Source organism: Pan troglodytes, chromosome 16 (genome assembly GCF_028858775.2).
Source record: "Pan troglodytes isolate AG18354 chromosome 16, NHGRI_mPanTro3-v2.0_pri, whole genome shotgun sequence".
NCBI lineage: Eukaryota > Metazoa > Chordata > Mammalia > Primates > Hominidae > Pan > Pan troglodytes.
In genome coordinates this window covers 58478687-58502336 of record NC_072414.2, presented here as the reverse complement: position 1 = coordinate 58502336, position 23650 = coordinate 58478687, and the positions used below count along the sequence as shown (strand labels likewise).

Here is a 23650-nt window from a genome sequence, read left to right as displayed (position 1 = left end):
CTTTAGTCATTGAAGGAACCCAACAGAACTGTTTCAAGAAACCATTTATATCTATATTTGATCTAATACTATATGACTTCCTGAAATAGAAACAGAAGAGCTAGGCCTATGACTGATTCACTTTTGCCATATTGTGAAAGATCGTGATTTATTCTTACAGATGTTTATGTCTTACGTATAACTCAGGGATGTTATTTAATCAGTCTTTTTTTTTTTTTTTTTTTTTTGAGATGCAGTCTCGCTCTGTGGCCCAGGCTGGAGTTGGAGTGCAGTGGCGTGATCTCTGCTCACTGCAAGCTCCGCCTCCCGGGTTCACGCCATTCTCCTGCCTCAGCCTCCAGAGTAGCTAGGACTACAGGAGCCTGCCACCATGCCGGGTTAATTTTCTTTTTGTATTTTTAGTAGAGATGCGGTTTCACCGTGCACTTAATCAGTCTTGCAATAATGTATCCAGCATGTTTAATAGAGGCCAGTCACTCCTGCTAGATGCTGAGAACATCAAACAAAAGCATAGTCCCTGGTTCACAGTCCTGACTGGATTCCAACAAGTAAACCACAGTTCCATGGTGATAAGTGCTCAGAGAGAGGCAAGTATAGGAAGCTATAGTAGAAATTTAGCTATAGGGCTTAAACTTTAACCTGAAAGCCAAGAGGAACTCACTAAATGACTTTAAATGGGAAAGATCTGACAGTAATGGGGAGGGTAATAACTTGGAGTCCAGGAAAATAGCTGTGAATAACTTGTAGCACTTCAGAGAACTGATAATGGCCTGAATGAAAAGAGCATGGATGGAGGAAGAATAAGAGGATCGACTAGATAAGGCAGGGGTGGGAGTTTTGGAATTAGAACGCTTCAGAGACAGAATTCAGAAGTAGAATGTCCAGCTGGAGGAAAAGATTAATTCAGCTTTGCAGGTATTGATCTGAGGTCCCGTGTGAAAATTCCCAGTAGCGGGGGAAAAAACAGTGTTATACTTTCTATGTGAAGTATAAAGGGTTTAAATGGGCCGGGCACGATGGCTCACGCCTGTAATCCCAGCACTTTAGGAGGCCAAAGTGGGTGGATCACGAGGTCAAGAGATTGAGACCATCCTGGCCAACATGGTGAAACCTCTTCTCTACTAAAAATAAAAATACAAAAATCAGCTAGGCGTGGTGGCATGCGCCTGTAGTCCCAGCTACTCGGGAGGCTGAGGCAGGAGAATCGCTTGAGCCCGGGAGGCAGAGGTTGCAGTGAGCCAAAATCGCACCACTGCACTCCAGCCTGGCAACACAGCAAGACTCCGTCTCAAAAAAAAAAAAAAAAAAAAAAAAAAAAGGGTCTAAATAAAGTTGTATCAATAGAGGACTTATTTATTTATTTATTTATTGTTAGAGAGGGGTTCTCACTACGCTGCCCAGGCTGGCCTCCAACTCCTGGGCTCAAGCAGTCCTATTGCCTCAGCGCCCAGAGTAGCTTGGATTACAGGTATGCACCACCATGCCTAGTTAATAGGAGATTTTTATTTTTATTTATTTATTTATTTTAGAGACAGAGTCTTGCTCTGTTGCCCAGGCTGGAGTGCACTGGCACGATCTCGGCTCACTGCAACCTCTGCCTCCCGAGTTCAAGCAATTCTCCCAAGTAGCTGGGATTACAGGTGCCCGCCACCATGCCCGGCTAATTTTTATATTTTTAGTAGAGACGGGGTCTTGCCATGTTGGCCAGGCTGGTCTAGAACTCCTGACCTCAAGTGATCCGCCCGCCTCGGCCTCCCAAAGTGCTGGGATTACAGGCGTGAACCATCGCGCCCGGCCTTATCTTAAATAAAGATGAAACAGCCATAGAGTGAAATACTATATAGCAGCTAAAAACAATGAGATAGATCTATAAGGAGTCACAATGAAAGATGTCCAAGACATGCCAGTTTTTTTTAAAAGCTAGTGCTCTTTCTATTCAAAACGTTTACAAGCGTCACTACTTTTGTAAGCAGGAAAAAAAGCAATGAAGATAAACAATGAAAAATTATAACATTTAGGAAATCATGGGCTAGATTACACAGCGGTTCTCAAAGTGTGATGCCCCACCAGCCGTATCCGTTACACCTAGCATTTATCAGGAGGGCAAATTAATTGGCCCCATCTCAGACCTACTAAATCAGAAACCCTGGAAGTGGGGCCCAGCAATCTGTGTTTTGACAATCCCCCGGTGATTCTGATGCATGCTAAATTTGAGAACTATGGATTAGATTTTTACATAGGATGCAGAACTTGATGGAATCCCCTTGGTAGTAGTACTTCACCATAAGAATAAAATGAAGTCTTGGAGCACAGTGAAAAAATAAAGGTGTTTTCAAAACGCAACACACCAATCTGCTATCATTACAATTGTAGCTCATGTGGCAACTACCTCGAATAATAGAGATTAACAGACTAACACCACATTTCACTCTTAGGAGTCAACAAGGCTTTAAACCGGGGAAGGATGCCAACACCTAGTTTTCCGTATCCCGGGTGGTGCCTCTACTTATGGCAAGTGTGTCCATCAGTAGAAAGAATAAATCGCCTCTTGGAACACTTGCCACCTTCCATCTCGTTTGATGACGTACACGTTTTCTCCTGAGACAAGCAAGCTCCCACACGGTCAACCCCACACCGGAGCCGAGAACCGGCCTCTCCCCAACTCCCGGACCCCAGGAAAGCTGGCAAAGCGCTGATCCCCAGAGTGGCAAGAGGCTTAGGGCGGGGATCCAGATACCCAGGGAAAGAAGTGCTGTCCCAGGACCCCAGCCAAAAGAAGAGACTAGACTCACTGAAGGAGACGAGAATAAAACTCCTCTGCTGCGCAGTTCAGCCGCTCCCACATCCCGCCCCAATATGAGAGCGGTACCAGAACCGCCAAACTGAACTGCGCGCCGGACCGGCGACGTCAGGGGTCATGGCCCCGCCCCGCCGGGACTATTTTGACCACCCCCCCCACAATAAGTCCTGTTTGTCCGCAAAGTTAAACTTTCATTTCAAGCCACCCAGAGCTATTTACTATGTCAACAGTCTTCAACTTCCGTCTGCAATAATTAAAATAGGCGCAGTGGTTGGGGAGAAGATACCTCGACTCGCGAGAGTTGACCTCGACTCGCGAGAGTTGGCCTCGCCCCCTATGGATTATTCCGCGAAAAGGAGTCCCTATTTTCTAAGAATTATTATTAGGTTTGGAAGAAAATAGATACCGTAATTTCCCACAAATAAAGAAATAACACTCTCGTTTTTACTTTTGTAGTGTGGTAGAGAGATATTTTTTGTATCCGTGTTGGTTCTTAGGCGGGTAAGGTGGGGCGGTCAAGGGGAAGGTGACATATACAGCGGGAGTGGTAAGCACTTCCTTTTCCTGTGGCAGCAGCCGGGCTGAGAGGAGCGTGGCTGTCTCCTCTCTCCGCCATGGTGAGTGGAAGTCCTCTTGGCTGGCCTTACCCCGTATCTCGGGGCCAGTAAGGAAGGATTTGGGGTTCGGAGCGTAGAATCTGTAGGAGATAGAGCGAGGAGAGGGAGATGAGGACCAAAGGCGTCTTTTTCTGGTGTGGAACTGGGATGTGCGGCGATACGGCAGCCATCTTAGAGGCAACGTGGGGTTCCCAGCACAGGACGCGCCGGGAAGCAGTAGTGGAAAGCACTGGGTCGTTCTCAGGAGCAGTGGGACCTTGTGTTAGAATATTTGCTTATTTAGCCTTTTTCTGGATGCTTGTCTCTGCCTAGCTTAGGAATCATCTCTATTAAAAGCTTTCTGGTTCTCTTCGCTTAAAAATTGTTCGGTGTTATCAAAATCTTTGAATCCTTAGCCAACTCGTAATAAGACCAGTGTAAACATGTGTACTGCTTTTCCACAAATAGTGTTCGTATATACTATGTAGTGTTGTGTGCCGGGGGAGTTAAGCGAACAAAACAGACACTGTCCTGACTGGGATCATAGTTGAGTTGGACTAAATACATAGTAATATTAGATGGTAGTAAGAGATGAAAACATAGGGAATAGGAGTGGTTTGGCTTTAAACAGTGATCAGAGAAAGCTTAAAGTGGCCTGAAGGATGTGAGAAAGCTGGCAAAGAGGAGCTTTAGAGTGAACACTTGGAAAGTCTGAGGCAAGTGCTGGGTGGTCCTGAGACCGAAAAATATCTGGAAGAGTGTATGGGAGTTGAGATCAGAAGTAGAGAAGATGGTGTAGGTCAGCCTCAGGATTTTCATTTTACTCACAGTTGGGAAGACTTGGAGGTTTAAACAAAAAGTAATATCACCAGTCTTTCCACTGGTGAGCTTTGGAAACACGTGTTTAGTAGAGGGTGAGGGTGAGTGGGACAGGGATGGAAGTTGGGATGAGTAGAGCCCGGGTAGACAGGATTTGCTGATTAATTGGCATTAAACAGCATCTCCAAACCTTACAATATGGTTTTGATTTAGCTATTGTGCTTTATAAGGCTTGCTTTGAAAGTTTTATGATAAACAATTCTTTTTGAAAATAAAATTGTGCAGTAGAGGTTGAGATTCTAAGGGTTCTAGTTATTTACTGCTATTTTGGTTTAAGGGTTGTTTGCCCCACCATACCAGTCTCTTCTGCAATTGAGTATTTAATGGTATTGTTGGGGTATGAGAAGAGTTTGCTTCAAACATTACTTGTCAATAAAAATAATCCTTGTCTTTTTCTTTAGGCGTGTGCTCGCCCACTGATATCTGTGTACTCCGAAAAGGGGGAGTCATCTGGCAAAAATGTCACTTTGCCTGCTGTATTCAAGGCTCCTATTCGACCAGATATTGTGAACTTTGTTCACACCAACTTGCGCAAAAACAACAGACAGCCCTACGCTGTCAGTGAATTAGCAGGTATGGATTTATATCTTCTGCAGATATTTTAGGGACTGCTTTACAGTAGTGATGAAATTCCACTTCATTGGTCCGTGTTTCTGAACCACATGATTTTCTCGGATGTTCTGATGCTGTTTGCTACCATGCATAATAGTCATGGGTTGGTATGTATGATGAAGCAGCTACAACTTTTATCTCTTCTCAATTTTAGGTCATCAGACTAGTGCTGAGTCTTGGGGTACTGGCAGAGCTGTGGCTCGAATTCCCAGAGTTCGAGGTGGTGGGACTCACCGCTCTGGCCAGGGTGCTTTTGGAAACGTATCCTTTGTTTAACTACCTAAGACTGGTCAGCTCTGATGGAATTTAGCGGCCTGGGTCTGGTTTATTGATGATAATACGGTGTAAAAATATTACCTTTTTTTGTCTTGAAGAGAAGGGGCTTCATTTATATGGGGTTATTTTGCTTGCAATGATGTCGTAATTTGCGTCTTACTCTGTTCTCAGCGACAGTTGCCTGCTGTCAGTAAGCTGGTACAGAAGGTTGACGAAAATTCTTACTGAGCAAGAAATAACCTTGTAATTACTAAAATTTGAGAAATGTGATTCTTGACTGGAAAAATAGATGTGTCGTGGAGGCCGAATGTTTGCACCAACCAAAACCTGGCGCCGTTGGCATCGTAGAGTGAACACAACCCAAAAACGATATGCCATCTGTTCTGCCCTGGCTGCCTCAGCCCTACCAGCACTGGTCATGTCTAAAGGTTTGTAATACTTTATATAAGAGAGTTTGATAGAAGAAATAAGACATACTATTTGATCATTAGGGTGATTTTTATTCACAGTAACCCGTTTCAAGATGGCTAGAAGAGAATAATTTGAATGTTTTTAGCATAAAATATTTTAGTTCATGGATATTCCAGTTACACTGATTTGATCTTGACAAATGACTGCATTCAGTTATCAAATGTACTCCAGAAATACATGTTACATATCAGTTTAAAAATGTTTTAATCAAAAATATTTCATATCAGTGATACAAAATGCCCCACTTTTCTTTCACGTGTACCTTTGTTAAAATTGCACATTGTTTTCATTCTGAAGTGTCTGATTAAATTTTAATCCTTTACCAAATACTAGGTCTGACTACTTAAATCTGACAAATCAATCAGGGAATACTAGCGTAACTGGGGAACTATTCAAGTAGTAGTTTAGTATATCCTTAGAAAACTTCCAACTTAAACTTGCCTGTTGCGTACCCATCGCATTTTTATTTAACTGTCAAAATGATGAGATTCCACTTAATTGGTCCGTGTTTCTGAAACACATGATATTTGTGGAAATTCTGACTTGGCAAACGGAATACCATTTTGCTTTTATTGGTTGTATAAAATGTTTGATTTTTTTTTTTTTTCCCAAAAGTTTCAGGATAACCAAGTAAGTGTCATTGGTTTTTGTTAGGTCATCGTATTGAGGAAGTTCCTGAACTTCCTTTGGTAGTTGAAGATAAAGTTGAAGGCTACAAGAAGACCAAGGAAGCTGTTTTGCTCCTTAAGAAACTTAAAGCCTGGAATGATATCAAAAAGGTCCGTTCAATGAGCACATTTACAGTTTGGTACTCCTTGTTCACAGTTTGTCACTTTGAATTTCAGAAGATAAGGGCAGTATAGCTAAGCCTTAATGTGTGAGAGAACAAGAACCTCAGAGCCCGATTACTTGGGTTTGAATCCTAACTGCTGTTTATGGCTCTGTGTAACCTTGGCAAGTTATTGTGCCCAGTTTAATCATCTGTAAAAAGGAATTAAAACTCTGAAGATCTATTGCAGAGATTCTATCTTAATCAGAATACTAAAACTGCTCACTTTGTAGGTCTATGCCTCTCAGCGAATGAGAGCTGGCAAAGGCAAAATGAGAAACCGTCGCCGTATCCAGCGCAGGGGCCCGTGCATCATCTATAATGAGGATAATGGTATCATCAAGGCCTTCAGAAACATCCCTGGTAATTAAACTGCTTACATATATTGACTAGGTATACTCTGCAAGTCTACTCAGCTTTTGTTATGATGAGATTCCACTTAAGGTCCGTGTTTCTGAAACACATGATTTTGTGGAAGTTCTGATTTATGGCTGAAAGAGTTGCACCATTGATGGTTGAAACTTCATAATTAATAAGTTCTCAGGTACCTTTTATAGGTCTTAAGCCATAAAGATAATTTGTGTTTCTTTTGTTGAAATACAGGCTCCCTAATTTTTCTTTCCCTTTAAAAGGAATTACTCTGCTTAATGTAAGCAAGCTGAACATTTTGAAGCTTGCTCCTGGTGGGCATGTGGGACGTTTCTGCATTTGGACTGAAAGTGCTTTCCGGAAGTTAGATGAATTGTATGGCACTTGGCGTAAAGCCGCTTCCCTCAAGAGTAACTACAAGTAAGTATCTTTCATATACTAAGCACAGATGTTTATATTGTGGATATTAACATTCAGAATTGGCTTACATGTTTTCTAAATTTATTCCCATTTCCCCTTATGTGCAGCAACAGTATGCCAAAATGAGACTCACCTGGTCTATATTTTTGGTTTTTTGTTTTGTTTTTGAGACAGAGTTGTTCTGTCTCACCCACGCTGGAGTGTAGTGGTGTGATCGTGGCTTACTGCAGCCTCCGCCTCCCGGGTTCAAGCAGTTCTCCTGTCTCAGCCTCCCAAGTACCTGGGACTACAGGCGTGTGCCACCACACCCGGCTAATTGTAGAGTTGGGGTTTTACCATGTTGGCCAGGCTGGTCTGGAACTCCTGACCTTAGGTGATCCACCCGCCTCGGCCTCCCCAAGTGCTGGGATTATAGGGGTGAGCCACCACACCCGGCCTGGTCCATGTTTATGAGAAGTGATAGTGTAGTAGATATTTTGGAGAGCATAGTGGTTAAAAATAAAGCTTCAGTTGAGCTTCCTGTTCTTTGGTTGATTACTTTTACATGTACATGTCAATCTTTTCCCTTTCAGTCTTCCCATGCACAAGATGATTAATACAGATCTTAGCAGAATCTTGAAAAGCCCAGAGATCCAAAGAGCCCTTCGAGCACCACGGTAAAGTGATACTTAGAGTGTAATTCTCGCCCCAACCCTATAGGTTGTTTCAAAAATTTGTATGTGTATAATGTTAAGTAAAATGTTGATACAGTATCTGCCTTTTTATAGCAAGAAGATCCATCGCAGAGTCCTAAAGAAGAACCCACTGAAAAACTTGAGAATCATGTTGAAGCTAAACCCATATGCAAAGACCATGCGCCGGAACACCATTCTTCGCCAGGCCAGGAATGTGAGTGGGGTTTTTGTTTGTTTGTTTTTGAGTCGGAATCTCGCTCTGTCACCCAGGCTGGAGTGCAATGGCGTGATCTCAGCTCACTGCAACCTCCACGTACCAGGTTCAAGCAGTTCTTCTGTCTCAGCCTCCCAAGTAGCTGGCACTACAGGCACACGCCACCATGTCCGGCTAATTTTTGTATTTTCAGTAGAGACGGGGTTTCACTATATTGGTTAGGCTGGTCTCAAACTCCTGACCTCAGGTGATTCACCTGCCTCGGCCTCCCAAAGTGCTGGGATTACAGGCGTGAGCCACCGTGCCCGGCTGGTTTTTTTGTTTTGTTTTTGTTTTTCTCTTCCTGATACATTAAGTTCTTACAGGGGTTTGATTCTTACTGTTTTCTGCCTAATTTGTTGCAGCACAAGCTCCGGGTGGATAAGGCAGCTGCTGCAGCAGCGGCACTACAAGCCAAATCAGATGAGAAGGCGGCGGTTGCAGGCAAGAAGCCTGTGGTAGGTAAGAAAGGAAAGAAGGCTGCTGTTGGTGTTAAGAAGCAGAAGAAGCCTCTGGTGGGAAAAAAGGCAGCAGCTACCAAGAAACCAGCCCCTGAAAAGAAGCCTGCAGAGAAGAAACCTACTACAGAGGAAAAGAAGCCTGCTGCATAAACTCTTAAATTTGATTATTCCATAGAGGTCAAATCATTTTGGACAGCTTCTTTTGAATAAAGACCTGATTATACAGGCAGTGAGAAACATGACTTGGTGTGCTCTGTAAAGCTTGGTTAGAATTTTTTTAAAGTGACATTTTGTTGGCCATAATTTAGACTGTTACATTTTATATAGTGTGGTATAAAATGGGGCATGGATTTATACTAAGTCCATGGAGTTCAGTGGAAGGGGAATGATTTAAAAAAATTGTGGTTTTCTAAATAATGTGGCTTGAAAAATAGGTGTAACAGGACTTGGTCAGAAACGCAGAGGCTGTTCAAGTTTAGCTCCCCACCAGATGGAAAATAGGTTAAATTCTGTAAAGATTTAACTTTAACCACAAGAGGGCACAATTGGAGAGCACAATTTTTTGGTACTGCAGTAAAATTGATTACCTCTTGAGAAGTGTTCTTTTTAACCAGCTATGACAATAGAGTTGAGTATTTTCACCCATGGTTTGAAAAAGTGCCAGAAGGCCACACTGGCCCACATCTGTAATCCCAACACTTTGGAACCCTAAGGTGGGCAGAGCACTTGAGCCAATGAGTTCAAGACCAGCCTGGCCAACATGATGAAATCTCGTCTCTACTGAAAATATAAAAAATAGCCAGTCATGGTGCATGCCTGTAACCCCAGCTACTTGGAGGCTGAGGCAAGAGAATCACTTGAACCTGGGAGGTGGAGGTTGCAATGAGCCAAGATTGTACCATTGCCCTCCAGCCTGGGCGTCAGAGCAAGACTCTCTGAAAAGTACTAGAAGCATTTTTCAGGACTGCCTGTGTGTCTTGGTGATTATGTTAACCAAGTGTGTTCAAAAGAAGTACCCATGAAATGCCTCCAGATATAAGGGTTTTTTTTTTTTTTTTTTTTTACCCATAAAGCTAAACTGCAAATATTACCCTAGAATTAACCTCTTGTCCTGTGTCAAAAAGTCTTGTTTTGCATCTGGATTGTTAAACTGTCAGCTTCTCTCTGACAGTCTCGAACTGTCAAGACAGTCTCAGTTCACAGCCAAGGTGATCTGTTAACCCTCCCCATTTCCAGGGCCAAATCTCCGTTCTTAAGCACGTCGTTTCTTAGCACGGCTTTATTTTCATGCTCTTTAGTTCTCTATTTTGTGCAGCCTTACCCCTTTAAAGTCCACTGTGAGTCCTACCCTGCAGGGCCTCTTAACACAGTAGAGTTCATGTGCTACTGATTTCAAACACGTGTGCAGGATTTGTGGGGTTAAAGATAGCCACTTGGTGGCACACCACGTTGGAAGTGCTGTTCACCCGGTCATTTGAAACGGTGTTTGACCACTTGGTGCGCAAATGGCCTATCGGATTAAAGGATAGCCAAACCCAAGATTTCTTCAGGTTCTTTACAGCTCCATGGATCTAATTTCAAAATCCTGATCATTACTCATGAATCAAGGTGTTTTGACACAGGCTGTACCCCTTCCTGCAGCTCGTCCCCCGCGGAGTGGCCAGGCTACGGCGGGCGCCGGAAGGGGGCGCACTCCTCGCCTTTCCCCAATGTGTCGGGCAGCCCCGCCTCCCCGCTCGGTTTCCGGGAGTCGGCGGCGATGGCGTCATCACCGAGTGCCGGGCCGACAGCAGCGCGGAGGTTGGCTATGTGACCAGGCAACATGCTGAGCCGGCTTCAGGAACTGCGCAAGGAGGAGGAGACGCTGCTGCGGTTGAAGGCAGCCCTGCACGACCAGCTGAACCGCCTCAAGGTGACCCCGCGGCCCTCTCCTGCCCCTCCTCCATTCCTCCCGAGCGACCATTTCCCCCCAACCTGGGCCTCTGTGGTGACCATCTGCTGCGGCCAGTTCTCCGCTACTCACTAGCTGTGGTGGCGCCAATTTAGAGGTTTACAAACAAACAGGTATCTGAATCACCTGGGGAGTTTGCTGTGCGCTTCTTAGGCCCTATCTTTCAGAATCTTGACCTCGCAAGTCTAGGGTGAGGCCCAGGGATCTGTGTTTGGCAAGTGCAGTCCTACCTGCTGCTTCCTGTAAATGTTGATGGCCCTCAGACAGCACGCTGAGGAAGTGCTCCCTCCCGAAGGCTCGCCTAGACCCCTCTGGCCACCGACCCCTTCCTCCTGAGCTGCTGTTTTCTAGTTTGTTTTGGCGCTTGAAATGCTCTAGTTTTGCCAAGCCAGAAGGAACTCCTAGATCCTCCCATGCTACCAAGGAAGAAACTGAGGCCCTGGGAGAAGAGACTTGTCCTAATGTCTGGAGCTTCCAGTGGCTCTTGTTACTGACGCCATGGCCTTGAGGAGGAGTCGGGATTTAGGCCCACGTGGGCCACTTCCCAAACCTGTGCTTAATGCAGCCCCTCAGCCCGGGCAATATAGTGATACCTCGTCTCTACAAAAAATTGAGACAGGGCCTCACTGTATCGCCCAGGCTGGAGTGCAGTGACATGATCTCGGCTCACTGCAACCTCCGCCTTCTGGGTCAAGCGATTCTCGTGCTTCACCTTCCCAAGTAGCTGGGATTACAGGTGTGCACCACCACGCCCGGCTAATTTTTGTATTTTTAGTAGAGACGGGGTTTCACCATGTTGCCCAGGCTGGTTTCGAACTCCTGAGCTCAAGCGATCAGCCCGCCTCGGCCTTCCAAAGTGCTGAGATTACAGGCGTGAGCCACTGCGGCCGGCCTTACAAAAAAAAATTAAAATTAGCTGAGCGTGGTGGTGCGTGCCTGTAGTGTAGTTCAGCTACTTGGGAAACTGAGGTGGGAGGATGGCCAAAGCCCAGGTGGTCAAAGCTGTAGAGAGCCCAGATTGTGCCACTGCACTCCAGCATGCAACTATATGGGGAGACCCTGCCTTAAAAAAAAAAAAAAAAAGTCCCAGGGAGGTTATTATGCTAATCCCTGCTCAGCATTCTTTTCACAATCTTTTTTTTTTGAGACAGAGTTTCGCTCTTGTTGCTCAGCCTAGAGTGCAGTGGCGCAATCTTGGCTCACTGCAACCTCCGCCTCCCGGGTTCAAGGGATTCTCCTGTCTCAGCCTCCCAAGTAGCTGGGATTACAGGCATGTGCCACCACGCCGGGCTAATTTTTTGTATTTAGTAGAGACGGGGTTTCACCATGTTGGCCAAGGTGTTCTCGAACTCCTGACCTCAGGTGATCCACCTGCCTATTCCTCCCTAAGTGCTGGGATTACAGGCGTGAGCCACTGGGCTCGGCCCTTTTTCAGAAACTTTAAGTCCATATGAGGTGAGGATTACCAAAGCCCTTTGTAAAAGGAAAAGTATTGTACACCTGTGACATATCAAAATCATAAGCATTTTTCCTTAGGGAAGTTATACTTTTAGTAGAGACAGGGTTTCACAGTGTTAGCCAGGATGTTCTCGATCTCCTGACCTCATGATCCGCCCGCCTCAGTGCTGGGATTACAGGCGTGAGCCACCGCGCCCGGCCTCCTTAGGGAAGTCATAATGCCCTCCACTTATTTGTGTTTCTATATTGCCACGGTACCCTTACAAGTACTTAATGAGTGTATTGATGACCACCTCCAAAGCCCAGATTTCCTTATGCTTCAGCAAACACCTCTGTTTTCTATTCTTCTTTCCTTCACGTTCTCATTACTGAGTAACAGCCTCAGGTCCAGGGAATCTCTCTCTCTGAGGAATCAGATGACACCTGGCTGTTTTAATGACACACTTGTACTTTGAGTTGCTAGGTCTGTGGAAGTGGAAGCCATGACTCAGCCAGAACACCTGTTCAGCCCAGGGGAAAAGGGCTAGAGTCTTTCTTTACTCATCTCCTTAAAAGAAAACCTAAGAGCCTACCCCCCCAACTTTCCCTCTAGAGCAACACAGAGATAGTTTTCATTCCCTCTCTTGATGCAAATGTTTCATAGTGTGCCCAGCAGTTTACCCACATCAGTAGTCCAGTGAAATAGTAAGGAAAAGTGTCCTCAACTCTTCTTTTCTAGGTTGAAGAATTAGCCCTCCAATCAATGATCAGTTCTAGAAGAGGGGATGAGATGCTGTCTTCTCACACTGTACCTGAACAGTCACATGATGTAAGCTTAATCAAGTACAGGCCTAGGAGAGTCATGCAAAGTCTGCTCTGCTCCCATGCTGCTTGGGTGGTGAAGAACTGTTGTAAATCACATTACCTAGCCCAAAGGGCTCTGAGAAGTGCTGATAACAGTTTTCTGGTTTAATAAGGTGGCAACTCTCCATTAACCACCTTCCTACCAGCTAGTTATACACTAATTAATTAAGTAGTTACTAATGTTTTACCTCCATCCTCCTCGTCATCCATTCTGTCTAGTTACTCAGATGAACCCGGGGGAGAGTGGAGATTTTTGTAGGACGATGTCAAAACTCTTGATTTTTTGTGAATAAGTAACCTTGGGATTCAAGAGTGTGGCTTCAAGTACAAGGCACAGTGCTAAAAGATGAGCTCCAGTCCTCATCATACTCATCTCTTACCAAATGCCCTGAAGTAAGTCAGCAAAATCTAAGTACACAATATTTGAGCAGTTCTCCCAGATTTTGTGTGTTAAGACATTTAAAACCATGATACAGCAGCACATGTAAGTTGGCACAAATCTTATGGAGCTTTGTGTAATAATGTTTGTAAATGAGGTAACATTCTACTGAATCTGGGGCATTTACTGTTGCCCCATTTTGGTAATGGAGGTGGGGGTATAAAAGGAAAGTGGCCATACCTCTTAGTCATAAGTACTGGGGATAGATATGCAATTGAGATCTGATTTTAAGTCATTTTTAAGAATTTGCTGTTTTGAGGCCAGCATCTTTCCTGCTAATCTGTGATGCCCTTGGCCAATACAGATGTTGGTGCATGTAGACAATGAAGCATCAATCAACCAAACAACCCTGGAGCTGAGCACAAAGAGTCATGTGACGGAAGAGGAGGAGGAGGAAGAGGAAGAAGAATCAGATTCCTAAAGGAGGGGGAAAGCCAGGCTGGTCAGTTATACAAATTGCATTTCTAAGGCTCAGGCTACTTCTCCTCAAGGAAATCATCTTGCCCTGGGCCCTGTGATCTGCTTGAAAGGAAAGCAGGAACTATAAGGAGGATGTGTAGTTGCAAAAATGGCTCCATCGGTAACTCAAGCTTCAGAATGTTATGACATACAGAAAATCAAAGATGCTGTGTCTTAGCATTGAGTAATATGGGTGGTGCTGTCTGTAATCTGGTCAGATTCAGTTAACTGTTCAAAACAAAATTTCCTCTGAAATACTGTTGAGAAAGTCTAGCATTTGCAAAAAGAGCAGAGTTTAAATACAAGCCAGTCTTTCCAGTCAACAATGCCTCTTTGAAGAAAACCAATTAAAGACTGTTTGCATGCCGCTGAACCCTTGTGAGCAGTTAGGACACAGTCTAGGACAGAAAGATGACAAGGGGAAGGACTGGGGGCCATCTGAGAGCACAAGCTGTTTCTACCTCTCAGAGGCATTGAAATATTGCATGCTATAAACTGCTTTGTGTATCTGTTATCACCTCTCACTTGAGACATCACTCACTGGTAAAATGTTTTATAAATAAATTATAAGTAGCCATCATGGAGCCTGCTGGTTTCTAGATAGCGACAGAGAGAAGCAGCAGTTCCTTCTCCGAGGAAAAGATACAACAGGATGGTTTGAAATCCATTTCTGGTCCTTAAGAGAGATGTGCCATGCTTGGAAGACTGGATTTTTTGTTTTGTTTTTTGTTTTGTTTTGTTTGAGACAGAGTTTCACTCTTATTCCCAGGCTGGAGTGCAATGGCGCGATTTTGGCTCACTGCAACCTCCCCCTCTCGGGTTCAAGTGATTCTTCTGCCTCAGCCTCCAGAGTAGCTAGGATTACAGGCATGCACCACCACACCCGGCTAATTTTGTATTTTTAGTAAAGATGGGATTTCTCCATGTTGGTCAGGCTGCTCTCGAACTCCCAACCTCAGGTTTTCCTCCTGCCTCGACCTCCCAAAGTGCTGGGATTACACACGTGAGCCACTACACCAGGCCGGAAGACTGGATTTTTGTTAACAGATGACAGTTACAGAATAAGAGTTTTTACTTAGTATCTGAAGTTGAGGTTCATTTCTGCATACTGTCCCTTTTCCACTGACTACCATGAAATAAGTAGTTGCTTAATTTTATAAAATTAATTTCCCCTGCCCAAGCAACAGTAAAAGCCAAACAAAACACAAAGAATCATGTCAAGCAGAACTTATGTAACAGTTCCCAAAGAAAACAAACAATACTTTTTTTGTTAATCCACATTTCATTGAAGTTATTTTGAGCTGCTTTTAGAGGAAACAGCCAGAAGTTTAAATGAGCATGTTCCTTAGAACACACAATGGGAAGACAGTTTGGGAGCAAAAAGCATCAAGGTACATAAATTTTGGGGGTCTAATTTAAAATATGAGCATGGGTTTTAAAAGCTGGAAAACTTGACGATGAATTCCAGCTCTACCACTAACTGGTCACTTGTCCTCTCACCTCTTTGCAACTCACGTTCCCATCTGTAAGGTGAAGATACTCACATCTGCTCTAGCAGTTTCACAGGTTGCTATGAGGTGCTAATGAGATCATTTAAAAATCCAACTATCATTGGTATCTCAGTAAGAATCTGGCATTGGGAGCTCAAAACACTGCAAGATTCATGCGGGGATCATAATTCTTGGCTAAAAATTAAAAAAAAAAAAAAAAATCTAAACACCCCTCAAAAGACACTGAGCATGAAAGTGGTCAGATCTAGGTTTTAGATACCAGGTTATAACATTTCTCCTAAGGAGGTAGTATTCTCATTTTAATGAAACATTCTCAGTAGTGGTGGTATCCTGTCATTTGTAAAAGACACACAGTGTAAATGTTAAAACCCAGCCTGAATGTTTATATGTTGAAAATGTATAAGTTAAACTGTTGACTTAGAAAAGCTATACTTCACAGTGAGAGAAAAAAAAGTTGACTAGCTTAGGCAGCAGTATATACAACACTGATCATTTTTTAAAAAATCCTGGCAATATCCCAAGCTCTGGTCCCTCTAGATTGGACTACCTACTTAGAAGATTATTTACCCAAGTTTTGTTTTTAATCTAAAAAGGAATGGGCCTTTTATTTATAAATATATATGTTGGCTTTAGTTTCTGTAACCTGCCCTTTCAAAGAAAATAATGAGCGGAGAGGTATTGACCAGCAGCCTCAAATGTACCTAAAAGTTCCCAATGGCTTTGTGACATCACTGCCACCTCACAGGTATGACAAAGCCAGCGCCAGGCACATTCCTCCTTTCCAGGAAGGTGTGGTTAAGTGTAAGTGGTGAAAGAAGGGAAACCATTGCTTAATGTCGCAAAGGAGACAGACTGTCCTATGTTGTGCAGAAAGCTCCCACACCAGGTAGGCAAGCTGGCCACCAGCAAGGCCCTCCTATGAGCATGACTAGCCTAAAAGTGCAGGCAGGCCCTCAGCTCAACTATTGGTATATGGAAAATGAGAAATGTTCTGTGAGATAAGAAATGTTGTGTCATTTTTCTCAGATTTGCTCCCAGTCCCCCATCAGCTGCTTTTCCCTTGTATAAAAGAGATCAAAGGAATATACAGGATCTATTCACAGGTCCCACAAGGAAGGTGGTTGGAAGAGTCACAGATAAGGGTGTTGGGTGAGAAGAGCTGGACTGAGTCCAGAGATTGAAATTACAGGAAGCCCCATTAGTCCAAAGCACTGAACTCGGTGTCGTGTTTCTGCCTTCCAGCCTCCTCCTCATCTTCACCTTTCCCCCTCACCAGTGTTGCTTGGCTAAACCAGTATTTCTTGTGTACTAAAGAAATTGAAAAGCTTACCACAAAAGCAAAAGTAGCTTTCATCCTTTTTTTTTAATTTCATAGTATATTTATTAGAATAAGAGATTAGATTTGTTAAACATCTAGGTTAAAATGGTTAAAAGGATTTTCATACAATTTTAGGCACTATACACGTTGTTTACAACAGCATTGGTACTTGGATATGGGGAAAGATAAATCCGACATTTTAATGTCTTGATCAATTTGTGACATTCAAAATAATTCCATTTAAGAAACATTAATCAAAACTTAAAGAGACATACCACTAAGTATCCCACACAGTATATTGAAAATAAATATAGAAATACAACCAGAAGTCTACAGATCACCACAGTAGACAGACTGGTGAAGCCCCAGCTATCATGGCAGTGAAGGGCTCTGGCTAGATTTGGATGTCAACTGCTGAGTTCTACATGAAAAGCAAATAATAATAATAAAATAACATGATGTACACTCTCTGATGCTCATTTTCATAGCAGCAAAGCATGCTTCACATGCACTGCCTGTGAAGGATCTCACAAGGCTCCCTCCTAGAGAGAAAGTATGCCCAGCAAGAATAAAGTACCACCAAATGTCAAAGAATCCCGAAATACAGGCAGACAGCCAGTCATGGAGCAGGAACAGCAGTGCAATTGTAAGAATGACTACCCACATTCACCAAAATTTCACTGTAATTCAGCCTGGCACAGGTTTTGATCATCAGCATACACACAAATAGCCCCAAGCACAAAGCCAATCCACTTAGGGGAACAATAATAGTAATAAGAATAAAGACAGTAATATTAAAAATGACAAGAGTAGAATCTTGGCACATGCTGTGTTCTTCATCCTTTGTCACAGGTGAAATGCACATCTGAACAGAGACAGGCATGGGAAGGAGGCCCAAAAGCGACATGGCAAACCACCGGGCAGGGGACTCGCTCTTTGCTGCTTCCCAAACACTTAGACGCCAGCAGCATGGGTTGGTGTGCTGGGCTGGTTAAGGCCGATGGTGGAGCAGAGCCAACCTGCAAAATCCACTTCCTCAGCATCAGATCTCTTGATAAAAGCATGAACCTGCATGTAAGGAAACGAGAGAACGTGGTGTTAAAAAGAAACAAAAAACAAAACAAAACCCACCAGGAAGGAAAATCCAAGAGTTTCAGGTCTAGAGCTTGTGCTGCACTTGGAAAGAGCACCTGGCACCTGCCCCTGAGCAACAGTGGGGCCAGCTGCAGGCCCAAAGACCTGCTCCACCAGTCACAGCAGCTGTGAGGCCTTGGGCAAGTCACCTCTTGGAGCCTACTCTTGCAGTATGGAGACAGTAACTCTGCCTTAAATGCCTCACAGGCTTGTTAGAAGGGACAAAGAAAATGATGGACTTAGTGCATATTATACTATATACACCGTCTATGGCTGTCCAGATATTTACAGTATTACTTAGCTATTTCCACTGCCACCAAACGAGACAGCAGGCGGAGAGTGACTCTGGAAGGAGGCTGAATGTAAGGTGAGGCAGTCAGTATTAGGGAAAGGCGGCATCCCCATGAAGGGGGTGGGCTGGCCTTTTCTTTCCCGTGGCCCCCTCAGGCCTTTCCTCTGGCATATGCTTACTCAGGCTGTGGGGGTCACCCCAGCTTTCCCTTAAACTGATGGGAGAGCAAAGGAGACTGGTGTTTGGTATTCTGCAGCCCCAGGCTCAGCTGGACCACAGTGGGCAGGGAATGAATGGGCTCTGGAAGTACTGCACAGATGACTGACAGAGAAGAAGAACAAATGAATAAACAGGTACTGTAAGAATCCGGAATAAATAGACTCACCATGAGTTGCTTCAAATCTGCTCTCTCTGCGGGGTTTTTTATTAAGCTTAAAGGAAGAAAGACAAGGTAAGAGCTATTGCCTGGCACTGGTTCTAGCTCAAATAACATGTTTGCATGCCTGTCTTCTCTGCACACTAGAGGCTGAGGATTGCCTGGGCTTGATTCATCCTCCTGTTCTAAGCACAGTATCATGCCCACAGTAAGTTAATACATTCTTGCTGAGTTAAACTAAGGTCAAAAAGCAACGTGCCAATCCCTGGAGAGCAAGTACCAAAAGGAGCAGCTACTACATCCATGATGTAGTTAGACATGCCACATAAGTCTTGACACTCTAAAAAAGGGCTTATGGCAGCAGCCAAGAATCATCAGACGGGAGGGTAAAGGGCAAAACTCTGCCTGCAGAAGCAATGCCGGTGCTTCCAGAAATGGGGTGGGGAGCCTGACAAATCCAGAGTATACGCTTCCAGAGAACAAGGAGCCAACTTACCATTTATTCACAAAATCTTGAAATTCCAGACTGAACACTCCACTGGGCAGTTTTGGAGGAGGCTGCAAACACATGTTGAGATAAGAAAAATGCCTGGCTCCTTGCTCCAGCCATCTCCTCTCCCCATCCCACCCCTACCACCAGCCAGTGCTACTTTTTTTTAAAGTCTTCTCTGCAGTCCAAAGGCAGTACTACTCTCATTCAGTCAAGGAAAGGCACAGGTAGAAGGCCAGTGCTGCCTGTTGGGTAACCATGTTGGAACCACTGATCTCAAATAGCACATTTAGAATTGGGACCAAGTCAAGTCCACTCACTTGTCGGGTGATTTTGAACTAATCACTATTCCTCTATGAACCTCAGTTTACTCTTCTATGACATGAAGAGGTTGGGCCTAATGATCTCAGGGACCCTTTCAAGCTCTGACACTCTACAATGGTAAATCTTGGAGTGCGGCATGGGAACGTAACCAGCAATTTACTGGCAGCAACAGCTAGGGGCACGTGCAAACCACCAGGCATAGCCCAGGTCTGACAGCACCTGCAGAAGCAAACTGGTTTTTAAAAATCCCTTTTCTGAGCCCTAGAGAGGCAGTGAAAAGTTAATAAAACGTTAACTGACAGAGGGCTGGATCTCGAAGAATGTTACCTGTACATTCCAGAAATGAGGCTGTTTTCAGATTTTCCCATGGTGATCATGCAGCACTATACAGTACAAGGCTCTGGAGCACTGGGCTCATGGCGTTCCATGCAGTCCAGGAAATGTGGGCCCACTTATGTACCTGGGCTGGGAGCTGTGTGTACCCATGCTGACCCACAGACATAATGTCCATGATGTCACTTCTCTGATGTACAGCCCAAAATCTCGTTTTTAATTTGAGATTAAAAATGAGACACTGATCCCCAACACAAAGCCCAACCTAGTGCTCTTCCTTTGAGGGCCATGTCAGTCTGATCTTAGGTGAGGACTAGAACTCAGCTCTTAGAACAGTGACCCAGAGCAAGCCCCATTCTGCAGACTGTCCCCACTGCTGAGGGAATCAAGGGACCATTCAAGGGAGAGAGGAGACCAGCAGCTTGGCCTCCAGAGGCAGCATCCATTCCTTCTGAACAGGAAAGAGCTAGGCAGCAGAGGGGCTGTGTGCCAGCAGAGGCTGCAGTAGAACAACTGCCATGCAGCCAAGCCTCCTAGGAGGTAAGAATGGGAGGTGGGAGGTGGCAAGGAAGAAAGAGCACTGGGTGGGAAGGACCTGGGCTACTTTTCATCTCGGAGGCTCAATTTCCTCACCTGTTTGAAGAGGAACCAATTTGGCCTACCTCAGCAATGCTTGGGAGAATTGCATGGGAAATTAATGTGAAATTTTGGAAGAAAGCAGTGCACACTAGGAGACGCAATGGCGCATCTAACCTCAGATATCCCTTCCCTTAATGTGACTACCACCCAGAACCACCTAGCCTAGGTCCCCAGCAGTAGAGGATGGATGGCTTTTTTTCTGACTCCTACAAATGCAACATCCTCTGCCTCCCTCAAATCCTTAGGCAGTGACGAACTAATCCTGAAACTGCTTTTCTACAGCCCATGGTGCTTAGTATAAAGCTGTGCATACAGTAAAGAGAGGTTAAATTAAACTCCCTAGTAGACTGAACCTGTGACAGCGATGTGTTTTTTTGTTTTGTTTTGTTTTTCCCAGAGTCAACCTCCGCCTCCCAGGTTCAAGCAATTCTCATGCCTCAGCCTCCCGAGTAGCTGGGACTACAGACGTGCACCACCATGCCCAGCTAATTTTTGTATTTTTAGTAGAGATGGGGTTTTGCCTTGTTGGCCAGGCTGGTCTCGAACTCCTCACCTCGTGTGATCCACCCGCCTCAGCCTCCCAAACTGCTGGGATTACAGGCGTGAACCACTGCACCCGGCCACCTGGGTGTTTTCTTAAGATGAGCAAGTAAATTCCAAGGTGAAGGAAACCAGGCAGTACTTACCTCGTTGACTATGTAATCCAACAACTCAAAAATTGCCATGGGAGGTCGGCTGTCCATTCCGTATGCTACAAATTTTATAAAAAGAAAAAATACTTCTCAGAAACAGATTACTTGTTAATATGAGGCAAAGGGTTGGGCATGGATCCCTGGGACCAGAACAGGGTCATGGACAATAAACATTAAACAGCCACAGATAAGGCTTGAACACAGAGGGGACCAGCAAAGGCCAGGGTACAAGTCTGGGCTCTGCCACATCTTAAGTTCGTAACCTTTGGCAAATCAGTTCACTGCTGAGCCAAACAAATTTCTGAGTTTTGTAAAGCAGAGACATAATAATTATGTCTGTCCTTTCCCCCTTCCTTCTATTGAGAGAGGCACAAATGAGATAGCAACTAAATAACTAAAGGACTTAGTTTTAATTCTCCATGAAGTTGCGTTTCTTCCTTTTGTCTCCTAGAGTCACCGGCGAGCCTCAGAGGCCACAGCCACCAGCCCCTCCAATGACCTGCCATCAGCTACCTCTAGCCCCCTCTGCTTTCCCCTTTATACAAGCTCTCTCTCATGTGGACCTCATGGAGGTACAGGGCAGGTATCCCTGGCCAGACAGGAGCTACATAAAAAACAGTTGGCTAGGTCAGGCTATTCCCTGAGTACCAGGTTTACTTCCCAGTATTCACATTCAGAGAGGCAGGTGGTACTGCACAGTGTTTATCATCTTGGGAGTCAGACTTGGCCACTTGCAAGCCTATGTGGCCTTAACAAGTGCACTGTGCCTCAGTTTCCTCATCTTTAAAATTCAGATTATAGTCGTGATCACAAATGAAATGCTATTAAAATTATATAATGCTAGGCAAATCCGCGGACACAGAAAGTAGATTAGTGGTTGTCAGTGGATCAGGCAGGGGGAGTGGGGGATGGGGTTTCTTGCTGGGGTAATGAAAATGTTCCAGAATAAGACAGTGGTGATGGCTGCACAACATGGAACAATACACTAAAAACCACTGAACTACATACTTTAAAATGTGAATTTTGTCTTATGTGAATTCTATATCTCAATAAAAAATAAATCTACCAAAAGTCATGATTAAAAAATTAGAATGCAGTGGCTCATGCCTATAATCCCACCACTTTGGGAGGCCAAGGCAGGAGGATCACTTGAGCCCAGGAGTTCCAGACCAGCCTAGTCAACATAGCGAGACCTCATCTATACAAAAAAATTTAAAAAATTAGTCAGGCATGATGGCGCATGCCTGTGGTCTCAGCTACTCAGGAGGCTGAGGCAGGAGGATCACTTGAGCCCAAGAGGTCAAGGCTGCAGTAAGCCATGATGGCACCACTGTACTCCACCCTGGGTGACAGAGCAAGACCCAGTATCAAAAACAAAACAAAACAAAAAAACCCCACAAATTAGAAGCCAGTCATGGTGGATCATGCCTGTAATCTCAGCATTTTGGGAGGCTGAGGCGGGAGGATTGCTTGAGCCCAAAAGTTCAAGACTAACCTGAGCAACATAAGGAGACTATATCTCTACAAAATAAAAAACCACCTAGCTGAGCATGGTGGCATGTGACTGTGGTCCCAGCTACTCAGGAGGCTGAGGTAGGAAGATCACTTGGGCCTGGGAGGTTTGAGGCTGCAGTGAGCTGTGATCATGCCATTGCACTCCAGCCTGGGTGACAGAGTGAGCCCCTTCCCTCCCAACCCCCACAAATAAATTATAACCTGTAGTCCCAGCTACTCTGGAGGCTGAGGGAGGAAGACTGCTTGAGCCCAGGAGTTGAAGACTGTGACTAGCCACTGCACTGGGCAACATAGCAAGACCCTTAATAATAAAAATAAATAAATACAAAAGGTTAGATAATGTATACAAAGTCCTAAGTGCAGTACCTAGAACATAGTACGTACTCAACAAATGGTAGGAAGTTGTTGGTAGTAACAACACCCACCTGGAGACCCTTGCTGCTTCCCCTGGCCCTAGCCTGGCATCCAGGGACAGAGAATCAGTCTTGGCAGAATGTACAGAGAATCAGCCCTCCAGAAACCCCTGAAAGTAAGGGACCCTCCCCTCCAACAGTCCAAGATGGGGACACACCAGGCTACTCACAGCTAAGGGGCCTCCCGGGGGTCCTTGGCCTGGGTGGGGTCTCAGCCGCATCTCCTTCCACCTGGCACCCAAACATCAGCTCCAGCTCCTTGGCATCTGGAGGAGGGATGGGATACCTCCCAACCGCCATCTCTACCAGAGACAGTCCCATGCTCCAGATGTCTGACTGCACAGAGTAATGAGTCCCCTGGAGTCTTTCTGGCTGCAGGAGAGACAGACAGTGATAATCACCTAACCTAACTTGGACCCCTGGGTCTGCTAATGCATTTTCTCTTCTGTCCCTTCTCAATAGTTCATATCCTGTTTCAAGAGCTCCACTAACCTCTTGAATTTGGCCTCCTGCCTACCCCCAACACTGTGTTTACCAAATCCTAGCTGGCTTCTGTGGCTTTAACCCCTCATCCCTGCTCTATTTCTCCTATAATCTGGCCTAAATTGACAGACCACATGTAATCGGCTGTGCCCTGGCTGCCACTACAGCCTGTGGTTCCAGCTTTACCCAGCTTGGCCACAGTCTTGCACGCGCAGGGCAGCCTGTCCGAAGCCCAGCATGAGAGGCTCATCTTGTCACTGAATCTGAAACATGAAGCTTGTGGAATGCGGGTTGGGAGTGAGGTGGTGCCGTGGATACATAGAACAAAAGATCTGGGGTC

The 23650-nt window shown here is 44.8% G+C and overlaps 4 protein-coding genes and 4 non-coding genes across 14 annotated transcripts in view; 6 read left to right on the top strand and 2 right to left on the bottom strand.

Moving 5' to 3' along the window:
- The window catches only part of ZWILCH (zwilch kinetochore protein), a 44442-nt gene extending 41298 nt beyond the window's left edge, over window positions 1-3144 (bottom strand). The window contains exon 1 of one of the 4 annotated variants that reach the window (XM_054667708.2): window positions 3087-3144. Coding sequence is in view for 1 of the 4 variants with exons in the window: in XM_510495.9 (XP_510495.1) it covers window positions 2793-2845 (53 nt within the window). In the remaining 3 variants the exon portion in view is untranslated. Of the gene's footprint in view, window positions 1-2792 lie in introns of all 4 variants that reach the window. The other 3 variants (XM_063795190.1, XM_510495.9, XM_063795189.1) reach the window with 3 other exon arrangements.
- On the top strand, window positions 3076-8877 carry RPL4 (ribosomal protein L4). Its single transcript, XM_016928400.4, has 10 exons — window positions 3076-3417; window positions 4677-4848; window positions 5042-5148; window positions 5453-5591; window positions 6289-6413; window positions 6697-6826; window positions 7096-7252; window positions 7825-7908; window positions 8020-8140; window positions 8545-8877. Exons 1-10 carry the CDS (start codon window positions 3415-3417, stop codon window positions 8788-8790), a joined length of 1284 nt encoding a protein of 427 aa, XP_016783889.1. The 5' UTR covers window positions 3076-3414; the 3' UTR covers window positions 8791-8877.
- Window positions 4892-4963, top strand: LOC112205658 (small nucleolar RNA SNORD18). The gene has a single exon (XR_002939756.1). It is a non-coding gene; the product is annotated as a small nucleolar RNA SNORD18 (small nucleolar RNA).
- LOC112205756 (small nucleolar RNA SNORD16) lies at window positions 5296-5394 on the top strand. The gene has a single exon (XR_002939843.1). It is a non-coding gene; the product is annotated as a small nucleolar RNA SNORD16 (small nucleolar RNA).
- LOC112205656 (small nucleolar RNA SNORD18) lies at window positions 6109-6180 on the top strand. Its single transcript, XR_002939754.1, has one exon. It is a non-coding gene; the product is annotated as a small nucleolar RNA SNORD18 (small nucleolar RNA).
- On the top strand, window positions 6883-6951 carry LOC112205657 (small nucleolar RNA SNORD18). The gene has a single exon (XR_002939755.1). It is a non-coding gene; the product is annotated as a small nucleolar RNA SNORD18 (small nucleolar RNA).
- Window positions 8878-9034: 157 nt separating the features above from the next.
- Window positions 9035-19536, top strand: SNAPC5 (small nuclear RNA activating complex polypeptide 5). 4 transcript variants are annotated; one of them, XR_008539621.2, is made up of 5 exons: window positions 9035-10552; window positions 12768-12857; window positions 13636-13773; window positions 17472-18120; window positions 18302-18446. XR_008539621.2 is itself a non-coding variant. In XM_003952681.5 (4 exons), the coding sequence occupies exons 1-3, from the start codon at window positions 10463-10465 to the stop codon at window positions 13750-13752; spliced, it is 297 nt and encodes a 98-aa protein (XP_003952730.1). In that variant the 5' UTR covers window positions 9035-10462; the 3' UTR covers window positions 13753-13773; window positions 17472-18446. The 4 variants fall into 4 exon arrangements, 3 of the variants coding, with proteins under 3 accessions (XP_003952730.1, XP_063651266.1, XP_063651267.1); XM_003952681.5 differs by having other exon boundaries at window positions 17472-18446; XM_063795196.1 differs by lacking the exon at window positions 12768-12857 and having other exon boundaries at window positions 10282-10552; window positions 17472-19536.
- MAP2K1 (mitogen-activated protein kinase kinase 1) overlaps window positions 17440-23650 on the bottom strand; it is a 100450-nt gene continuing 94239 nt past the window's right edge. Inside the window, 5 exon segments of the mRNA NM_001009071.1 lie at window positions 17440-17687; window positions 18431-18476; window positions 18918-18979; window positions 20894-20958; window positions 22998-23199. Of these exon segments, the coding sequence (NP_001009071.1) occupies window positions 17574-17687; window positions 18431-18476; window positions 18918-18979; window positions 20894-20958; window positions 22998-23199 (489 nt within the window). The 3' untranslated portion in view covers window positions 17440-17573.